The sequence below is a fragment of the Phalacrocorax carbo genome, chromosome 2, assembly GCF_963921805.1.
Source record: "Phalacrocorax carbo chromosome 2, bPhaCar2.1, whole genome shotgun sequence".
Taxonomy (NCBI): domain Eukaryota; kingdom Metazoa; phylum Chordata; class Aves; order Suliformes; family Phalacrocoracidae; genus Phalacrocorax; species Phalacrocorax carbo.
Genome location: NC_087514.1, coordinates 119232896 through 119253850, shown reverse-complemented (window position 1 = coordinate 119253850; position 20955 = coordinate 119232896). Strand labels below are relative to the sequence as shown.

The window sequence follows — 20955 nt, the reverse complement described above, 5'->3', positions numbered from 1 at the left end:
AAACAAGTATCATTTATTTCGTATTTCTAAATAAGCCATCTCTACACTTGTTCAAGTGTTCTATATATACTATGTACTTGAGCAAATAAAATGGAGTGATTCTTGTCTGGGGTCTGTGAGGTGACCGACAAGTCATAACCCACACAACTGCATAAAATCAGAGGTATCTATCTACTACTCTCCAACAGAAGAGCAAGACTTTTAGTTTTCATTCTCAAAGCTTAGCTGTCTTCTGTGTCAGGCCATTACTTCATCTGTGTTCTACTCTGCAACTTACCTCAGTAAGTTTAGCATAATCTTTCTTCAGTTTCACAATATACTGAATCTTCTGGTTTAGGTTTTGATGTCCGAGTAATTTCCCATTCTCCTCGGCAAGAGAGTCAACTTGCTTCCTCAGGAAGTCCATTTCCTGTAATTAATACATACATTGTGTACCTTTCAACTGGAGCCCCTCCTTCTCTTTTCTGAAGAAATAGCTTCTCTAGAACTATTAATGTGCTAACATTTAAGTTTGTTGTAACATATGATGCAAGAGTTGGTTCATTCAGGAAACACATATTTGTTTTATGTCTCCTTAGGCGCTACATTAGATCTGTCTAAAGGGCAAAAGCACCGTTTGATTTGTATTGCAAATTGCAGCAGTGATTTCAGTACCCAGAGCTCCACCAGCGCAGAAAACAGCATTACGAATACAACTAAACTGCAAGACAAAACATTTTCAGAGGCAGTCTTTGATGGCTAATTAATTCAGAATATTGTCCAATTAGCAACAGCTCTACCTCTGCTGAATAAGATTCTACTGTAAAAACAACAGCAAAAAATATACATATAGAACCTTTCCAATTCTGTCTCTCTCTTCATACGTTTCCTCCAGTTTTGACCTAATGTCTTCTTTTTCACGAAATGCTTTCAGCTCCAAAGCTCTTGTTTGTTCCATTTCCAGGGTCATTTCAAGACAAATTTTCTCTTTCATTTTGAGGGTATTTTTGGTCTCTTCTAATCTGCCAATATAAAAGCATCATAAAATATTAAAAAGCATAAGTGACGTACAGTTGAATTAGTAAGTCATTCTTGGACGTGCAGGCAGACTCGTAAAAATATCCTTTTAAGGCAACTTTTTATACCTAGAAATCAGTGCTAATAGAAGGAAAAATTCCATTCTGCTTCACAGCTCTTGAGTTTGATACAATCTCTTAACTAGTCGGTGTTTTGCAGTTGTTCTTTTTGGGAAGTATGCTGTTTCCATGCAAGTACACTCATGAAAGAAAACAGAAGCTTCACCTACAAGAACACTAAGAATTAATCTAAGGCATGTAAATTTGCCAGATGAACTCTACTGCTCTTCCAAGTTTCCCCTAAATTGCTTGTTTGTAATATGGCTTTTCCCCAGTAGCCTTGCTGCTTCGAAACATCTCTGAACAGCTCAGAGATGGTCTGAGCTTGTTTGGGCCGACAATAGAACCACCACCCACTTTGGATAGAATTAAAACATTTTCAGCAGGCAAGACATCTATCAGGCTCACACAATATTAAACCATGCCATCAAACTTCACAGCCTGTCTACTGGTTATATGAACTTTAGTAATTTTGCATGTCTCGTCAACTAGTGCATAAATGAAAATATTTTCGTTGTCAGTTTTGTTTCACTGAAGCCTGGTGTTTAAGACCTACTGTATGAAAACAGTATTCATTTGCTGCATTTGTCAAGACATTTTCTTGATGACAAAAGAATCTTTTTCCTCTTTGTACATTATTTGTTTCTATAAGACATTGTAGCACTGTTATAACGTGTATTTCAGAGACCAGACAGGTGTGAAAAACAAATGCACTGAATTGCAAGATAACCCCTAATCAAGACTAAGGTTTCTGGAAAGCTCGGTATAAATTGCTTTTGAAATGACTGTGTTCACAAAAGCTATCGTCATCCTTAAAAGAAGATACTTACATAGAAAGCATTCCATTAAATGTAAATAATTAAAATATTAGGAGATTTGGCCACAAAAAGTCCCTGAAGCAATACAGATTAGGGAAAAAAAAATTACAGGAACAACATTTTCAAACTAATTTTCATCTACTAGTTCAGTATTTTATTTCTTGACTACTACCCATCCAAGGTGGAACACAATTGGATTTCAAGGACTGCTTGCACAGTAGTGCAAACACAATCTAGGAATCCTCTAACAATAAACAATTTTCATTATTCAAGTGCAAAAAATAAATAGCATTAAAAAAATCAAAGAATTAGATTAAGTTTAAAATTATAAAATATTTACAATATTAATAAAGAAATGAACAGTATTTCAATTTAGTTTAAAAGGAATGTGCTTAGAATTCACTACATATAAAAGAATTCAAAACATAGATAATTTTAAACAATTCAAAATGCCCCTTCCAATTTAAGTTTTTCTCTGGTTCCACACATTTCAGAGTATTTTCCTGATATAATGTTACCCTTTTAGAAAATATAGTAATAGGTGCTACTACCACCTACTGATGAGGAAGAGTATGAATTCAATGTGTCTTGCAGAACTGTAAGCAGCAATTCCAAACTACATCTTTTATAGTTTCAGATCTTCAGACGTCTCTTGCTTAAATATACCTTTTTGGTATTATGAGTTTAATACAAGTCTCAAGTTCAATAAACAATATGAAACTTACTCTGCTTTGATTTTCAGCATCTCCTCCATTGCTTTATTCTGTAAGAGTTAAAAATATTAGTTACCATCATAATGTTAATATATGCAAAATTATTTGTCACTTAACCAATGCCAAGTGTCTCATTCTGGATCCTACCAAAGACATCCTACTGCCCAGTAACTCACATCTCACATTCACTATAAGTTAATCTCTTTGCTATATGCACGCATTTCCAAGTTCATGCCAGCGCAAGTGACCCACAGCAGTATCTCTGTCCATTCATACACAGCAGAGCTTTGACAGGGAGTTCTTCCATCTGGGAGATCCGTGGCAACCTCCGGTGTGACATTAACTTCCTTTTGGCAGAGCCTTGACATTGAAGATGGTGTCACGTGCTCTTTCCAACTCTGTGGTGATGTGTCAGATTTAGTGATCTGAATCTGTTTGTGGTTATCATGCGATCTGACACCCAGTTCACTTGTGTTAGACCAAGACAGAAACCTTAAGGGGATCAGTATCAGGCTCTGTATCTGTTAGAATTCACTAGAAATCAGTGTTTGTTTCACTACCATGAAATAGAAGAAAACACGTTAATACTTCTTAGCAGGGAAACAGCAACCGACTGCTATATGAAAAGGGTGATATACCTTGGCCAGTCGTTCTTCAGCAATCTCCTCCTCTTTTTCTTTGAGGTACTGAACATCAAGATGTTTCTGGTCACTAGGAAATCCAAGAATGAGTAAAGTCTCTCAAACAGGGTAAACCAGCTTTTAAAACAGTATCTTATCCAGATTAAACCAGTAAGTGTGCATAGTCGTCCTGACACATGTTCATACCCAGAATACTGAACATCATTAAACAACTCTGGAAGGATTTAAAATCTATATTTCAAGAACATCACATTTTCCTTTGCTAGAGTATAGAGAAAGTAATGTTTTAATGAAAACAATTTAAAAATATAGTAACTATGCAAAACTGTATGTTAGACAGCTTTGGGACTGAGTTAAATGTTTTATTAGTTCACGATGTTCATGGGTGTGTACAGACTGCAGAAAGCAACTCCTTCCTACACGATCTTTGTAGGCTCAGTGGTCTTGCCAAGTTCAGAAAGTGACAGATTTTTGTATTCAGAAGACATGGAAACTTTTAATTTTGTTAGTTTTTAATAAACATGACATTGGACTGAAGTAAACAAACACTGTAAAATTAAAAGAACCTGCAAACCATCACACCATTGGGACCACTTCATTCTTGTAGTATGGCATAAGGGAAGAACTTCGTTGATTAACAGTTATTGTAATTTGATGCAATTAGAAAAATTCACTATCTTCCATAACTTAAAATCTTTGTCAACATATTTAGCTAGGTTGATTTATTTTTCATATCTGGTATAAACAGTCTCAGCCAGAGAGTGTGTGTATGTGTGGGTAGGTTGTGGTTTTTTTTTAAGCTGGCATTTAATTAACAAGTCTAACAACTTCTGAGAACTAAAATAAAAATTATTTTTCTTGTTAATTTTTGGTACCACCCACTTCCAAATTCCATCCAAATTCATCCAGCTTATAAATGGTTAGGCAAAACTGCAACACACTTTGTTTTCTTATTATCAGTGGATACTTACGTGAGTTTTTAAACCTCCAAGTTAAGCATAATCAATGATTCTAGAGCTTTTCAGATTCCAGTACTGGTCAGCCTGTACCAGCTCCAAAGCAGTGACCCAAGCCTGCTCCAGCATAGCATTACAGAGGTGAAGGTTGACCTTTCCTGTACAGCTTGCTCTTCCCTGCCCTAACACTAAATACCAAGAGAGAGGAGGCACTTGGTCTCATTTTCTATTCTTAAACATCCTCCAATGCAGTCCAAGGTCCTTACATCTCATTACTTTGTCACAAGTGACACCAATGATCAAATAGTCTTGCTCTCTAACACTGGGCCATGCAAAAGATTACTACCTGCTGCTGCTCCTGCCAGCTGCTCCCATAACGTGTGAGGCATGTGTCTGTTGTGAATATCCCCACCTGAGATATCTAAACCTGATTTTTCAGAGAGCATACAATATACTATTAGCCTTCGGTCTATTCAAGCCACAACTCTTATTAAGTAACAGCAGCTGGGAATTGTTAATGCTTATCCAAATCATCTCCCAAGGTCCCAAGCTGGGAATCCAGCAAATAAGGATCGTAAAAGTAATACTTTTCTGTGAAAAACTGAGTCCAAGTAATCTACTCCATAAACTGTGTGAAAAACAAAGCCACAGAATCCAGTTTTCGATGGCAAGGTAACCCCTTCTTTTTCTGTGATTCCCATTTCAATTCACAACACACTTTTAAATGTCTGTTGCAGACAAAGCAGAAGGCCCTAGGGACAACATCACCATTCAGTATCCCACCTGATCTGTCCCACCAAGCAGGCCTTGTGGGCAGAATGTTTTCCAGAAATTAATCCCTTCATAATTCAAGATTACTGTATAATATATAAAATGCAAGGACAAATTGGAGCTGCACAGACACCTGCAATTACCGCATCTTGTATTTACCACATCTTCTACTTGGAACACTTAATTTTGCAAATTTAATAGCGTCCTTTTACATTAAGTATTTATCTTGCGAAAAAGTCAGTTCTAAAACTGACAACACTGATACTTCATTGGAAGTTCTGGAAAATATTTTTTTATACATTTAATAGGCAAAAAACCATTAAACTCCTACTGAGCATTAAGTTACTGTTTAAATTGTACTTAAAAATTAGTTGTCATTAAATATCAACAGAATTATTTGCTGCCAGTTAAGATTTCTTTTCACACGATGTAAACCAACAGATTATTTAATTCTTTACAAAATTGAAAACAAAGAAAAACCAAAAAAGGTAAGCCACAAAGCAAAATATTTTCTGTCCAAAACTAAGATGTACAGATTACAGCTTGAACCAAACCTCAGGATATCTCAAATCTGAGGTATATAGCAGCCTACCATCTTTTCAGGGGAAGTTCATTCCTTACCCTCAAAAACATAAGGGGGAAAACTGGTTCCATTTATGTCTGTGTTAAAACTTGTGTTGAATTCATTTGGACATTTCCTATCTTCTGAATCCATAACTGCAATTAGTGATATGGCAATATATAATACATGGCAATAACTATGCATGTAATTATTTTACATTCTATTTCCATTTCCTTTATAAAAATTTGCTGTATTTAAGAATTTGTGATTTAAAGGCCATAAAGTTAACAAGCCAGTAAACAATTTTCATAGAAGATTGTATTTCAAATAAAAACTGTGAATTTCTTTATTTCACTTAATTGCTTTAAGACAGGCTTTTTCTTGTTTTATTTTACTTTACCTGTTCTTGCTTAGTCTCTGAGCTTCTACAAGGCTCTGTAAATTCCTGTTGTTCTCCACCAATATCTGCATTTCCAGACGCAAGTTCTCCATCTCACTTAATTGTTCCTACGCAAGAGAAATTGGAAACATTTGAAGACCAAATTGCAATTCCTGTTTTCATTTCCAGTTGAACATGTTTCTAAGTAAAACAGAAGACAAAACTATTTCTCAGAAAACAAGCGCAGTTCTCTGGCAAAGATCTGCATCACCCTTCTATTTACAGTTTCATTAGAAACTTTGGAATAAGAACAGTTTCATCAGCAAAAAATGATGTTACAATTTGATATTCATGAACAAGAAACAACTCAGTCCTTGGAAAAACAAGATATATGGACATCTCAAGCAACTTGTCATTTGTTACCAGCCTAGGTAAAGAGAAGACGAAGAACTGCCTTCCTGCTTTAATGGACAGTCTGCTATGCAGAGCTCATAAAAAATCTGAATTCTGTATTCTGTCGTATTTTAACCTTACAAATTGCCTGTAAAGATTAATTCATAGTACCTTCAGCCTTAGAATTTCATCATTTTTAGCTGTTCGTTCTTCATTCAGTTCATGCACAAGACGCTCCAGATTTATTGCAGAAGCCCTCCGATCAGCTATTTCTTGCTCGTGAGTTTTCAAGAGCTTTGCCAAATCCACATCAAAATTAGGGGGAGTTTTTGGGCACTGGCAAGTTTAAAAGAAACAAAACCCACAAACTATTAGTAAAGAACTGTTTACCCTGTATATTGGTTACATGTTTTAATACTTGGAGATTTATGTTAATATATTCCTGGCAGACAAATAATCAATAATACATTTAAGTTACAAGCAAGGTGCATGGGATTCGACCATTCTCAATACGTTGTCATTCCTGGTCCCAGCCTGAAGCCATGTTGTGAAGGTTATTGGTCCTTTTCAATGAGTTTTAACAGTCATTACAATGAAAATGTTTCTCTCAAATACCATACCTGGGGAAATGTTACTGAAGATGAGTCCACAAAGCAATCTATTTGCTTAATTTTTAGTTCATATTCATTCTTCCTCTTCTCCAGTTCTTCTGTCATTTTGTCCAGCTATTAGAAACCCCAATTAGAATTAAACTAGCTCATAATGCAGACAAATATTAAAGAAAACAGCAGCCAGGTCTCTATTTTGAGCAAGCTTAAGTACACCACAAGTTATTTTAATTACCTTAGACTTCACTTTCATAGTTGTTTTCTGTATTTACCTAATAACTGTTAATCATTCAATAGTTGCATGTAACAAGCATTCTTTGAAAGCATGTATAGACTATATACCGTATACCATGTAGTTAATCTGAATTTTGTTCTTCCTGTTTTTGGTTGTTTTTTTTTTTTGCCTTGCTACCACAATCTACCTTTCAAAGGGCTTGCTAGCACAGAAACTATTATGAACTTTGTTGGCAAACACAACTGGTCAAGACATGATTTGATACAAAGATTTTGCTGGTATAGATCTAATCAGTTTCCTCAGAGAATTGCTGACATGACAAAAGGACTCTTTATTCCAAAATAACTTATCCTTATTAGAGTTTTTGCCAACACAAATATATTACTTTGCACTATGACAGTTGTGACAACTAGAGTTAAAATTTGGACAAAGGCTTAACATAACTCTTTGGTCTATGGAACAAAAGCTCCAAATCACTTTCAGACTGCGTACTTTACGTAGCAGGGCTAACTGTTGAGCTCTGTAATGATACAGTTTAATAATAAGTGTTAAGCAGAGGAAAAAGTAATCCCCTAGGTTATACTGCTTATAACCTCAGGTTGCTCCGTTATTATAGGTACTGATAACTTTACTCTGCTTTCAGAGTAAACGTTTTAATGATCGCTAGGCACCATTTCCAAAGTATTTAAGAAGTTACTTAGCCTTTGTTCAGAAGCTTTTTAACAACTACTTTGCTTTTACAGGAAGGAGTGTTGCCCTTCACTGAGAGTGCTGTGTACAAGATGCTCTAAAATTACAGGTAAAACCTTTTCCAGAAGCTACAGTTAACCACAGCTCCTTCCCAAGGAGCCAATTATCAGAAGTATTTCCTTGTTTTACCTGTTCCCTGAGTTCCTGGATCAGAGCTTCTTTCTTTGCTATGTCTTCCTGTGCACACTGAAGCAATGAATCATGTTTCTTAGACGCCTCTGTCAGTCTTATCAGCTGATCAGTGGTATGATGCAAGTCTTCACACAGCAGGTCTCTCTATTTTAAGTCATTGGATCAGTAAAGAAATGTTAGTTATTACTCTAAAACAGTTGCTTCAAGATGTTTTGTCATTGGTGCTAAGAGTGCTAACAGCTACAAGCATCTCCCTTTTCCCACCGTGAATTGTGTAAAGCATTCATCTATACATTTCTTATTTTAGCATGCTTTCTATATCCATTGTCTTGGTTGCAGAACAAAAATGAGAGCTTTCCTACAGTAAAGTTACAGTTAGATACTTGTGAAAGGTATTTGGAATCAACCAAGAAAGAATGAAGGAAATTATTAACTGACGTACAAAATCAAAGGAGAAACACTATGATTTTATCAGGAGGTAGTTACACCCAAGGATAACAGTGTAATAAGAATTGTTACTTCAGTTTAGAATCACTGAATGTCCTGAGCTGGAAGGGACCCATAATGACCATCAAGTCCAACTCCTGTCCCTGCACAGGACAACCCCAAAATTCACACCAAATCTCTGAGGGCACTGTCCAAGTGCCTCCTGAATAGCTTCAGGCTTGGTGCTGTGACTGCCTCCCTGGGGAGCCTGTTCCAGTGCTCCACCACCCTCTGGGGGAAGAACCTTTTCCTAATATCCAACCTAAACCTCCCCCGGCACATCTTCCTGCCATTCCCTTGGATCCTGTCATTGGTCACCAGAGAGAAAAGATCAGCACCTGACCCTCCACCTCCTCCCCTTGTGAGGAAGCTGTATACCATGATGAGGTCTCCCCTCAGTCTCCTCTACGCTGAACAAGTGACTTTAGCCACTCCTCATACGGTTTCTCCTCTAAACCCTTCACCAACTTTGTGGCCCTCCTCTGGACTCTCTTTAGTAGCTTTATATCCTTAATGTACTGTGGCACCCAAAACTGCACACAGTGCTCGAGGTAAGGCCACACCAGCACAGAGCAGAGCAGGACAACTACCTCCCTCGACTGGCCGCAATGCAGTGCTTGATGCACCCCAGGACATGGTGGGCCCTCTCGGCTGCCAGGGCACACTGTTGACTCATGTTCAACTTGCCATCAACCAGAACCCCCAGGTCCCTCTCTGCAGAGCTGCTATGGAGCATCTCGTTCCCCAGGCTGTAGGTACATCCTGGGTTGCTGCGCCCCACATGCAAAATCCAGCACTTGCCCTCGTTAAGCTTCATATGGTTGGTGATTGCCCAGCTCTCCAGTCTGTCCAGATCTCTCTGCAGGGCGTCTCTGCCGTCAAGAGTGTCAACAGCTCCTCCCAATTTTGTGTCATTAGCAAACGTAATTAGTCTTCCTTCCAGTCCTGTATCCAGGTCATTTATGAAGAGATTAGAGAGTACTGGCCCTATGATGGATCCCTGCGGAGCCCCACTGTGACTGGCCGCCAGCCTGATGTAACCCCATTTACTATAAACCTTTGAGCCCGACCGATCAGCCAATTGCTCACCCACTGCATTACATGTTTATCCAGCTGTGTGCTGGGCATTTTGTCCAGGAGGATACTATAAGAGACAGTATCAAAAGCTTTACTGAAATCCAAAAAGATCACATCTAGGTTTTTTTTGTTTGTTTAAAAAACAAACAAAAACATCATCAACAACAAAAAAACCCAACAAAACAAAATGAGAAGGTGATCCATTTGGCAGGCAACTCAGTTTAGGATTCAAGAATGTCAAGGTTAGATATTATTTATGAAGATAGTTTATTAAATGTAGTGGAAATACATTTAAGAATGGGTTTTGAGAAGGAAACGCTACTCTGGAAGACTTTATTGATGCTATATGATTGGACTAAGCATCTGTAACATGACAGATGATCTTGTAGAAATTACTTGTAAGGAGAGGCTGGTGATTTTGACTGATAGATAGACATGTTCACCAAAGTAGCGGTGAGAGCAGTAATAAGAAAGACGAAGTTCAAAAAGATAGATAACATTTTAAAAAGCAAAACTGCAGTTGAACCAACCATACATCCTAGATCTGTTTCCAGCAGGTGGAGCTTTTAGTTAAAATTATGAATAAAAAGATGTTACTGAATATAGCAGCATTGGGGGAAGAGTTAATATTAAACATAAAATATTCTTCTACCTATTTTAATTTCTCAGCTGCATCACCTAATGTTGCTATTAAATTCAGCTGATGACTCCTGTGAGGCACGCAGCGGCAGCAACGGTAGTCCTGCAACTGGGCGCTAGTTTGGGGTATAAATAGGGGTTTCCTGTGCCAGGGAACCCGATAAAGAGCCCGGAGGGGCCCTTGCACCAAAACCAACTGGCTGCTCTTGCGAGTGAGGCAGACAGGGCTTGAGCGTTGCTGGAGCAACAGCGGGAGATTTAAACGGCTCCCTAGGGAGCGCAAGTGACCAGGACGGGCAAACAGGTCGTGGCGTGTCAGGAAGGGCGTGACGCAGTAGTTGGCACAGCAGTTCGCACAGGCAGGACGAGTAGGCAGCTATTGAGCTCCCCTCGTGGTCTATGCTCTCCCAAAAAAGACATAGCTGTGGTCTCTGCTCAGACAAGAGCTATCACCGGGAGACATGTGGCGACACAGACAGAACTCCCACTAAAACATGCAGTCACCCAGGTCTCTGGCTGCAGGGAGTGCCAGAGCCTTGCTCCAGTCATGGAGGGCTCCCGAGACAGGACCTGTGTGAGGTGTGAGCAGGTGGAGGATCTGCTTAGCATGGTGGCAGAGCTGAAAGAGAAAGTTGCAAGGCTGAGGAGTATCAGGCAATGTGAGAGGGAGATAGACTGGCAGAGCCGCTCCTTACCATCCCTGAGACAAGCACACCAGATGGAAGCATCAAGAGAAGGAGTGGCCCCCCCCGCCCTCGTGCCACCAGGCAGAGGGAGGGGACCCAAAAGATGGAAGATGGATTCAGATCCCTGCTTGGCACAGTAGGCGAATCCTCTCCTGGCCAACTTCACCCCCCGAGGTGCCCTTACACAATAGGTATGAGGCTCTGGAACCCGAGGGCCACGAGGACAAAGATACAGACAGTGATCCACCCAAGGGGTTGACTAGAGGGAACCAGTCAGCCCCACGCATTACAATGGCCACTGGTAAAAAAAAAAAAAAAAAGGGTAATTGTCTTAGGGGACTCCCTTCTGAGGGGAACAGAGGGCCCGATATGCCGGCTGGACCCATCCCATAGGGAAGTCTGCTGCCTCCCTGGGCCAAGGGTAAGAGACATTACCAGGAAGCTCCCTAGGCTAGTAAAAGGATCTGATTATTATCCGCTAGTGGTTGTTCAGGGCAGCAGTCATGAGGTAGCCAAGAGAGGCGCAAAGACAATGAAAAGGGACTTTAGAGAACTGAGGCAATTGGTTGAAGGATCAGGAGCGCAGGTAGTGTTTTCCTCCATCCCATCGGTAGCTGGGAGACATATGGAAAGGAACAGGAAGTCCCACCTCATTAACATGTGGATCAGAGGCTGGTGCCAGTGGTGGAATTTTGGTATTTTTGATCATGGGGCAGTTTACGTGGCACCAGGCCTGCTGGAGACAGATGGGGTTCACCTGTCACAAAGGGGGAAAAGGATTCTGACTCAGGAGTTAGCAGGCCTTGTTGAGAGGGCTTTGAACTAGATACGAAGGGGGAAGGGGATAAAACCAGGCTAGCTAGGAATGAGCCTAGGGGTGGCATACCTGTGTTAGAAGCGAGATCAATAGATCAGTTGAAGTGCATTTATACCAATGCACGCAGCATGGGCAATAAACAGGAGGAGCTGGAAGCCATCGCATGCCAGGGAAACTATGATGTGGTCGCCATCACAGAAACATGGTGGGGTGACTCGCACAACTGGAGCACTGCAATGGATGGCTATAAGCTCTTTAGAAGGGACAGCCAAGGAAGGAGAGGTGGAGGGGTAGCCTTGTATCTTAGAGAGTGTTTTGACTGTCTAGAACTCAATGACGGTAATAAGGTTGAGTGCTTATGGGTAAGGGTCAGGGGGAAGGCCAATAAGGGAGACATCCTGGTGGGAGTCTGTTATAGACCACCCAACCAGGATGAGGAGACAGATGAAGTACTGTACAAGCAGTTGGCTGAAGTCTCACAATCTCTAGCCCTAGTTCTCGTGGGAGACTTCAACTTACCAGATGTCTGCTGGAAATACAACACAGCAGAGAGAAAGAATCTTGGAGATTCCTGGAGTGTGGGAGAGAACTTCCTGACGCAACTGGTAAGCGAGCCAACCAGGGGAGGTGCCCCGCCGGACCTGGTGTTTACAAACAGAGAAGGCCTGGTGGGTGATGTGGTGGTCAGAGGCTGTCGTGGGCTCAGCAACAATGACATGATAGAGTTTGATTCTTGGAGAAGAAAGAGGGTCAGCAAAACCACTACCCTGGACTTCAGAAGGGCAGACTTTGGATTGTTAAGGAGTCTGGTTAACAGAGCCCCTTGGGAGGCAGTCCTGAAGGGCAAAGGAGTCCAGGAAGGCTGGATGTTATTAAAGAAGGAAGTCTCAAAGGTGCAGGAGCAGGCCGTCCCCATGTGCCATAAGTCGAGCAGGTGGGGAAGAAGACCGGCTTGGCTGAAGAGAGAGCTTTGGCTGGAACTCAAGAAAAAAAGGAGAGCTTACCGCCTTTGGAAGAAGGGACAGGTGACTCAGGAGGACTACAAGGATGTTGTGAGGTTATGCAGGGAAAAGATTAGGAAGGCGAAGGCCCAGCTGGAACTTAAACTGGCCGCCACTGTTAAAGGTAACAAAAAATGTTTTTATAAATACATCAGTGACAAAAGAAGGGCCAGGGAGAATCTCCCTCCTTTGTTGGATGCGGAAGGTAACCTTGCCAGGAAAGATGAGAAGGCTAAGGTACTTAATGCTTTCTTTGCCTCAGTCTTTAGTAGTCGGACTGGTCACCCTCAGGGTTGTCAGGCCTCTGTGCTGGGAGATGGAGATAGTATGCAGAACGAAGTCCCAGTTGTTGAAGAGGTGGCAGTCACTGCCCTGCTCCTTCACCTGGATGTTCACAAGTCCATGGGGCGTGATGGGATCCACCAGAGGATACTGAGGGAGCTGGCAGAGGAGCTCGCCAAGCCACTGTCCATCATTTATCAGCAGTCCTGGTCAACCTGGGAGGTCCCAAACGACTGGAAACTAGCAAACGTGACGCCCCTCTACAAGAAGGGTTGGAAGGAGGATCCAGGGAACTACACGCCTGTCAGCCTGACCTCAGTGCCGGGAAAGGTCATGGAGCAGATCATCTTGAATACCATTACGCAGCACATGCGGGACACCCAGGGGATCAGGCTCAGCCAGCATGGGTTTATGAATGGGAGGTCCTGCCTCACTAACCTCGTCTCCTTCTATAAGGTGACCTGCTTAGTGGATGAGGGGAAGGCTGTAGACATTGTCTACTTGGACTTTAGTAAGGCCTTTGACACTGTCTCCCACAGCATTCTCCTGGAGAAGCTGGCTGCTCATGGCTTGGACAAATGCACTCTGCACTGGGTTAAAAACTGGCTGGACGGCCGAGCCCAGAGAGTAGTAGTGAATGGAGCAAAATCCAGTTGGCGGCCAGTCATGAGTGATGTTCCCCAGGGCTCAGTGTTGGGGCCAGTCCTGTTCAATATCTTCATTGATGATCTGAATGAGGGGATCGAGTACACCCTCAGTAAGTTTGCAGATGACACCAAGCTGGGTGGAAGTGTTGATCTGCTGGAGGGCAGGAAGGACCTACAGGGGGACCTGGACAGGTTGGATTGTTGGGCCGGAGCCAACAGTATGAGATTCAACAAGGCTCAGTGCCAGGTCATGCACTTGGGTCACAACAACCCCATGCAACGCTACAGGCTTGGGGAGGAGTGGCGGGAGAGCTGCCTGGAGGAAAAGGACCTGGGGGTGTTGGTTGCCAGCCAGCTGAACATGAGCCAGCAGTGTGCCCAGGTGGCCAAGAAGGCCAATGGCATCCTGGCTTGTATCAGGAATTGGGTGGCCAGCAGGAGCAGGGAGGTGATCGTGCCCCTGTACTCGGCACTGGTGAGGCCGCACCTCAAGTACTGTGTGCAGTTTTGGGCCCCTCACTATAAGAAGGACATCAAGGTGCTGGAGCGTGTCCAGAGAAGGGCAACAAAGTTGGTGAAGGGTCTAGAGAACAAGTCTTATGAGGAGTGGCTGAGGGAACGGGGGTTGTTTTGCCTGGAGAAGAGAAGGCTGAGGGGGGACCTTATCGGTCTCTACAACTACCTGAAAGGACGTTGTAGCGAGGTGGGGGTCAGTCTCTTTTCCCTAGTAACAAGTGATAGGACGAGAGGAAATGGCCTCAAGCTGCGCCAGGGGAAGTTTAGGTTGGATATTAGGAAAAACTTCTTCACTGAAAGGGTTGTCAGGCATTGGAACAGGCTGCCCAGGGAGGTGGTGGAGTCTCCATCCCTGGAAGTATTTAAAAGGGTAGACGTGGTGCTTGAGGATATGGTGGTGGACTTGGCAGTGATAGGTTAGCGGTTGGACTCGATGGTCTTAAGGGTCTTTTCCAACCTTAACGATTCCATGATTCTATGATTCCTTAGTGGCCTTAACAAAATTAAACCAGGCTTTTAGCACAGGTTTTTATGAAGTAGCTTATAAAATATTTATGTCAAGTAATGTGATAATTTAACAGAATGTGTCAGGTATCTCATGAAAAATTCCTTTCAGAACAGCTTAACTACCTCTAGTTTGAACTAAAATGAGATTAAATTTTATACATGTATTTTAAGCAAAACCACATCCAATTGGCCAGTTGAACAAATAATCATAATATGCCAACATTAATGTTTTTACCTCAATGTTATCAGCTATTTGTCTTCTCTCCAAGGCTTCTCTCAGTTCTTCAATCTTCTTTTCTTGATCCTCTATGATTCCTTTGCTTTCTTCTTTTGCAGCCAGGACAAGATTATACTTGTACTACGAAGAGAATTAAACTAAACTTCAGAATATTTTAGGAAAACATGTTATCAAAGAAAGTTGGCAAACATAACACAAATAAATATATATATCCCAAGTGCTGTGATGACAACTACAAATGTTTAAAATTTCAGTGTCAATGACTAAAATCAGAACAATACAACATATTTGCTAAATTGTACTGTTATTAGAAATGATTTGTCAGAACAATAGAAAAAGGTTATTAATTTAATATGCATTAGCAACCACAATACATATTAACTGTTAAAACCATTACTGAAAAAGCAGATAACCATGTGTAGAAGTCTGTCTCATCAACATTTTGTCTGTAGGACCTTTTGAATTCATTGTTCATACACATACAGTATCAAAAGCATTCTATGGGTTGCTCTATCAGTTTGCAAACCAGACCTGTTTTAATAAAGAAGATGCATCACATTTATTCATAGCTATTAAAATAGTTTTAGTTCTTTATACTTATGTTTTCAGGTGTAGAACAGAGTAATGTTCAGCAACATAAAAATTCACACCCTCAAAAATCAATTTACAATTCAGCCTCAATTGTTGAGGTCAAATTGCCAATCGCTGAGAAAATCTAAATGTGACTGTCAGCTGAGTGTAGTTTACAGGATATGAATAGGTCCCTTTAGAGACTCTGCTCTTTACCCACCACAGGGGAAGAGTTCAGTTTTCAAGACAGCCTTAGGCATAAAATGTTCAGAAGATTTCAGCATGTCAAAACAAAGAAGTTTCCTTCTAAAACACTACAGCAAGTTACGCTGTATGAGACCCATGATAAGATGTGTCATTGCCTTCCATTTCTGAAAAGCTATACCATGTCCTTCAAAATGACAGAACATACATTTATATCCTCGAGCTCTCTTGTCAGCCCATCTATGGACTCAGTTTTATGATTAATTGAAGATCTCAGCTCCTGGATCTGTCTCATCAAGTCAGTTACAACTTCCTGCAACATAAAAAAGTTAATCCTGAGACATTATATATAAATAATATATATTTTACTACTGGACTTACTTTGGTGTATAATTTGTCAATCCGAAATTTCAAACAGCCATTTGAAAAATGAAGCCTCAGCAGGCACATATGAAGGAGTAACAGGACAGTTGTTAAATCATTGGGTTCCAAGCACTTACATAAAGAATTAAATAACCTGCTATGTTCATCAGAAGAGAAGACTAGCCTTCTGATTTTAGTCTCAGGCTGTAATGGGTTTCTAATAGGACAACAGAAGTACTATAGTTTAAGGTTACATTTGTTTGTGATGGAAAAAGGCACATTCAAGAAAAACCGCTGCACTGACAATAACAGATCCTTCTGACCACATACATGTCAAATTTTTGGTTTTGGCATAGAAAAAGCAAGACTTGTCAATGCATTATGCTGGATAGTAAACACACTATGTGATTTCTCTTGCCTGTCTTACATACAGCATAAATGCTTGTACTATGGGAACTTCTGCTATTTAAGGTTTCAGAACACAAGAACAATCTTTTCATGTAAAAGTGCTTTGATTTTATTAATAAAGATACCCAGTCACATTCTTATATCACCTTTCTTAGCTTTTCTATTAGCCCATTATGACATGACACTGATTGGTAGGCCCCGTTAATCACCAGGGAAATTATGCATTGTTTATGCATTGAATGTTTGACCAGTAAACAGCCTTTGATTTTGACTTGATTTTTTTTTGTTTAACCTTCAGTTATCTTGTGTTTTCTCTGAATGCATACCAGTTTCCTACTATCCTGCATACTTCATACCAGTAAAAAGGTAGGGTTTATTTTACCTAGATACACAGCGAGGATTGCGTAGAATCAGAGTTACTAAGTATCATAGAAACACTCTGGGCTTTCAACTCTAGTACAGAACATAGTTACCCACAAAACTGGGTATCAGTAACAAAAAACAAACAAAACCCAAACCTTATCTGCATCGTTTGTCTTCTTCAGAGAAGCAATAAACTCTTCAGCAGCAGCCAGATCCTGCTCCAATTTCTGCAGTTTTGCTTCCTAGAAGGAATAATAATTGTGAAGGAGCGACCTAATTACTTTTGAAGGATGTTTTGTAAAGCACAAAGCCATGAAAAAAAAAAAAAAAGAAGGAAGTAACTAAGTTGTTTACCTTACCAGAAAAATTAAGTAGTAGCTTAACAAAACAATCTGAAACTGGAGATCTCTACATTTACTTTGCTGATAATCTACAGAACAGTCAGTTCACCAATAAATTTGCTATTAGTGTACAAGGAAATCCATGAGCACATGATTTAGTCATTCAGTTCTACTGTTGTACCTGTTGCTCACACCGTGCCACCATTTCAGCGGATGGTTTCTCCACCTGTGCTTTTTCAAGTACTTTCAAGAGCTCCCTGGAAAAGAAAACATATTTCTAGTGAGAAATATAATCGGAACATAACAGACCTTTAACAAAAAAACAGGTTTATTCTTATTTGCACTTAACTTTTTTTGAAAAGTTCTTTAACTATCACCTTCTCAGTGATATACGGAAGACTAATAGCTTAGTTACTATTTATACACTGCTATCAGCAGTGGAACTTTACCTTTGACATGAAAAACTATACTTGTAATGAAATTACATTTGTCACGTTAATTGCATACGTTAAAATGAAGTGTTGTTCTAAGTTGATAAAATAAAAAAGCCCATTATTTAATTACCTCCACCTAGCTGGGGAAAAACAACTCTACAAATAGGATCCCCATCTGAACTCAAAACCCAGCATAGGACAAAAACCAATGAAGTCAGATGAAAACAAACCCCACCACTAATTAAAACTTACTTTGAATTGTTTTCTTTATCTTCTTGTAATTGTAATATTAGTTTTTCATTATGTTCTTTTTCTGTTTTCAGGAGTTTCAAAAGGTTCTAGAATATAAAAATATATGTTCTTATAAGAAGTTATAATATAATGTCTTTATAATAATTTAAACCATAATAAAAATCTAAACAAACTCCTAAGATGACTGAACCTCCTCCAAAAAATCCTTAGATGGAAACAGAGAGATCTTTAGTTTTGTCCTAGACAAGTTCAAAAGTAAAATCTTATTTATATTAAGCAATCAGCTCTTTTTACCTGCCATTGATAATGATTTCATATAGCTATGTTCTTCAATATCCAAGGCTTTAAAGGGAGAAATTACAGTTTTCAACTGTAGATTAACTTGGGAGGATTTTTTTTCAAATTCTAACCAGCAGTTCAAGAGATTAGACTATAAGGAATTTAAAACAATAGTTTAAGCTCTCAGTATTCCTTTAAACACTAAAAAGGAAAACTTACAGCAAACTTGCTGAGCAGGCACAGTGTACACTGCAGAAAAGCAGACAAAATAATTTGCAAAAGCCCTTGAGCAACCTTCCTGCTGTTTTGCAGTCACTGCAGCCTGACAAGCTTTCAAGGACAGCATCAACTAAATTGCAGGACAGTGATCCACCACAGGAAGGCATAGCTCATTTTAACAAGATCACATCCACTATGAAAATTTTTAAGAAACTGCTTTGTAAAGATAGAATAAGTAAGCTAGTCTTAGCCAGCACTGAGATGAAAGATCACCAGAATTTCAATGTCAGGATTCTTTTCCAAAGCAGTTTCTTATTCCTTTACTAAATCAACTCATCTCCCTCAATGTTTCCAGACCAATTTCTTCAGCTGTAAAACCTTCTACTTCATCATGCTATTGGATATTTCTTGTAGCCTGCAATTGCAAAAATATTGCATTAAGTTTTACAAAAAAGATTCTGGGTATGTCTTCCAAATGAGATCACCAGGAAACCTATTATTACTATGGAATCTATTACTGACGATGCAGTAACAGGGATGAAACAGTCTGGCTACATGAGTGACTGTATAATAGAGTCCTTTAAAAGCCTTGACTGTCTTACACAAATCTCAGTTTTCATTGCTTCTGCTTCTTGTTTGCTGTCCTCAAGTTGTTGCTTCAGTTGATCTGTCTCAAACTTCGTTACTTCCTGCAAATTGTCATAGTCATCCTGCAGGCTTGCTTTTTCTTCAAGAATCTTTTCGTGTTCTAGCCTTTATTAAAAAAAGCACAAAAACAAACCCATCCACAATATTAAGATAAGGATTTGTTTAATTATAAAAATACTCCAATCAATTGTATTTTATAATCTTCATATAATATACAGAGTAGTTATTTTAGAATGAAGTGACTGACGTAAATGGTAATTTCTGTTTAAACTCAGAAACCCCAAATTTATGAAGGGCACAGGAAATTTAAGTTGCATTGGCAGAAGAGGCAAAGTACTCTTTCTGATCCCTAGAAATAATTTACTACTTAAAAAATTCTATAGAAATTTCAATCACTGTGTCTTGATATTGTTCACCCATTTAAAAATTTATTTTTTTTTTTTAAGACAGCTGTTGGACAAAAGACTCTGCACTCCGCTAAAATGATCTGGAGAACCTACATCTGCTTAGTTGATATCTGGGTTATTTATCCCATATAAAATCTTTATATATTCTAGGCAAGTCTGGGTTATTTCCCTCTAAATTGTTGCCCCCAAAACATTTCATTTGATCTTTCACAAAAGTGAAAAACAAAGAGGGGTAAAAGAACTGCTAGACAAGTGTTACGAATCATGTTATTAATAGAGAGTCTACAGAAAGAATATCCTCCGGAAAGTCAATACTTCTGCTAACACAGAAGGCATCAATGAAACCACAACATTTAATTTCAGTTCTAGGTTCCCAGTCTCACCAATTCATCACTCAAAAAATGACTTCAAGTAAGACATGACCTGCTATAATGCAATAATGTAGTTAAGCTTTCCAGGAAAAAAACCAAAACCAAACACAAAACCACAAAACCAAAACCCAACAAAACAAGCAAAAACCAACAACAAAACCCAGTATAGCTAAGACATACTCATGATAAAAAAATCTCACTGATTTTTATCTCCCAATAATAATGTCAACCATTGCATATAATATAGTGAGCCTTTCACGCTTCAGTAGTCAAGCTTCAGTTTATTTTTATGGTTTCTTTTGCTTGTGTTTTTAGAGCAGCATCATTATGTCACCTGTTTCATGTGACCAGATTGAGAAGTAACAGTTATTTTTTAGGACTAAATTGGAAAAAAAACCAACCCCAAACAAACAATGCCTCTTCATCTACTTAAGTTATGGAGATCAATAAGCTTATAGGTATATCCTACTTAATGGGGAAATGCTATAAGCAAACCAAAATTAAGCAAGCCTCATTTTATTTTCTTTCTGCTAATTTCACCACGTTCCCCCTCATGGCTCTGAAACATGCAAGGAAATAATTGACGAAAAAAATAAGCAAAGGACATAAACACAAAATAATGACTTTAAATAAGAGATGTAAAGTGCAAGTTCACATGCAGAAAAGAACAACTAAATCACTGGATGCATCCAGAAGGCAGGTTAAGGCATTTTACCAAGCTGCCAACATACCTGACACTGTCCAGCTGGAACTGTACATCCATATGTCTACCAGAAAGCTGACTTATTTCTTTTTCTTGCTTTTCCCTAAAGGCACTATATTCCAGTTTTACAGCAGACAGCTCCTTGTCTGCAGACTGCAGGACAATGCGCAAGTCATAGACTTCACTTTTTAATACTGTAAAAAACCAAATATTTTACATGTTATTTGGAAAACTGTACTAGATACGAGACGTGTAACACTACAGAACATCCTCAGAAAGTCGCACAAAACTTTACACATTTTCAGTGAAATTAACCTTGAAGGTAACACACAAAAAGGATTTGTAAATGGAAAAGGTCAATGAAACATTCACTTTAAGAACAGAACTTTAAAAGCAGAATCAAAAACACTCCAGACAACATCAC

The 20955-nt window shown here is 39.5% G+C and overlaps 2 protein-coding genes across 3 annotated transcripts in view; one reads left to right on the top strand and one right to left on the bottom strand.

Moving 5' to 3' along the window:
- The window catches only part of KIAA1143 (KIAA1143 ortholog), a 259367-nt gene that overhangs the window by 154654 nt on the left and 83758 nt on the right, over positions 1–20955 (top strand). The window lies entirely within an intron of this gene.
- Positions 1–20955, bottom strand: part of KIF15 (kinesin family member 15) — a 43108-nt gene that overhangs the window by 1879 nt on the left and 20274 nt on the right. For both annotated transcript variants that reach the window (XM_064444065.1, XM_064444066.1), the window contains 15 exons: positions 20560–20725; positions 19005–19155; positions 17905–17990; positions 17400–17475; positions 17033–17119; positions 15952–16056; positions 14967–15089; positions 8071–8217; positions 6969–7073; positions 6520–6684; positions 5977–6083; positions 3285–3357; positions 2659–2696; positions 836–1001; positions 278–409 (listed from right to left, as the gene is read on the bottom strand). In XM_064444065.1, coding sequence (XP_064300135.1) covers positions 278–409; positions 836–1001; positions 2659–2696; positions 3285–3357; positions 5977–6083; positions 6520–6684; positions 6969–7073; positions 8071–8217; positions 14967–15089; positions 15952–16056; positions 17033–17119; positions 17400–17475; positions 17905–17990; positions 19005–19155; positions 20560–20725 — 1727 coding nt within the window. The remainder of the gene's footprint in view (positions 1–277; positions 410–835; positions 1002–2658; positions 2697–3284; positions 3358–5976; positions 6084–6519; positions 6685–6968; positions 7074–8070; positions 8218–14966; positions 15090–15951; positions 16057–17032; positions 17120–17399; positions 17476–17904; positions 17991–19004; positions 19156–20559; positions 20726–20955) is intronic.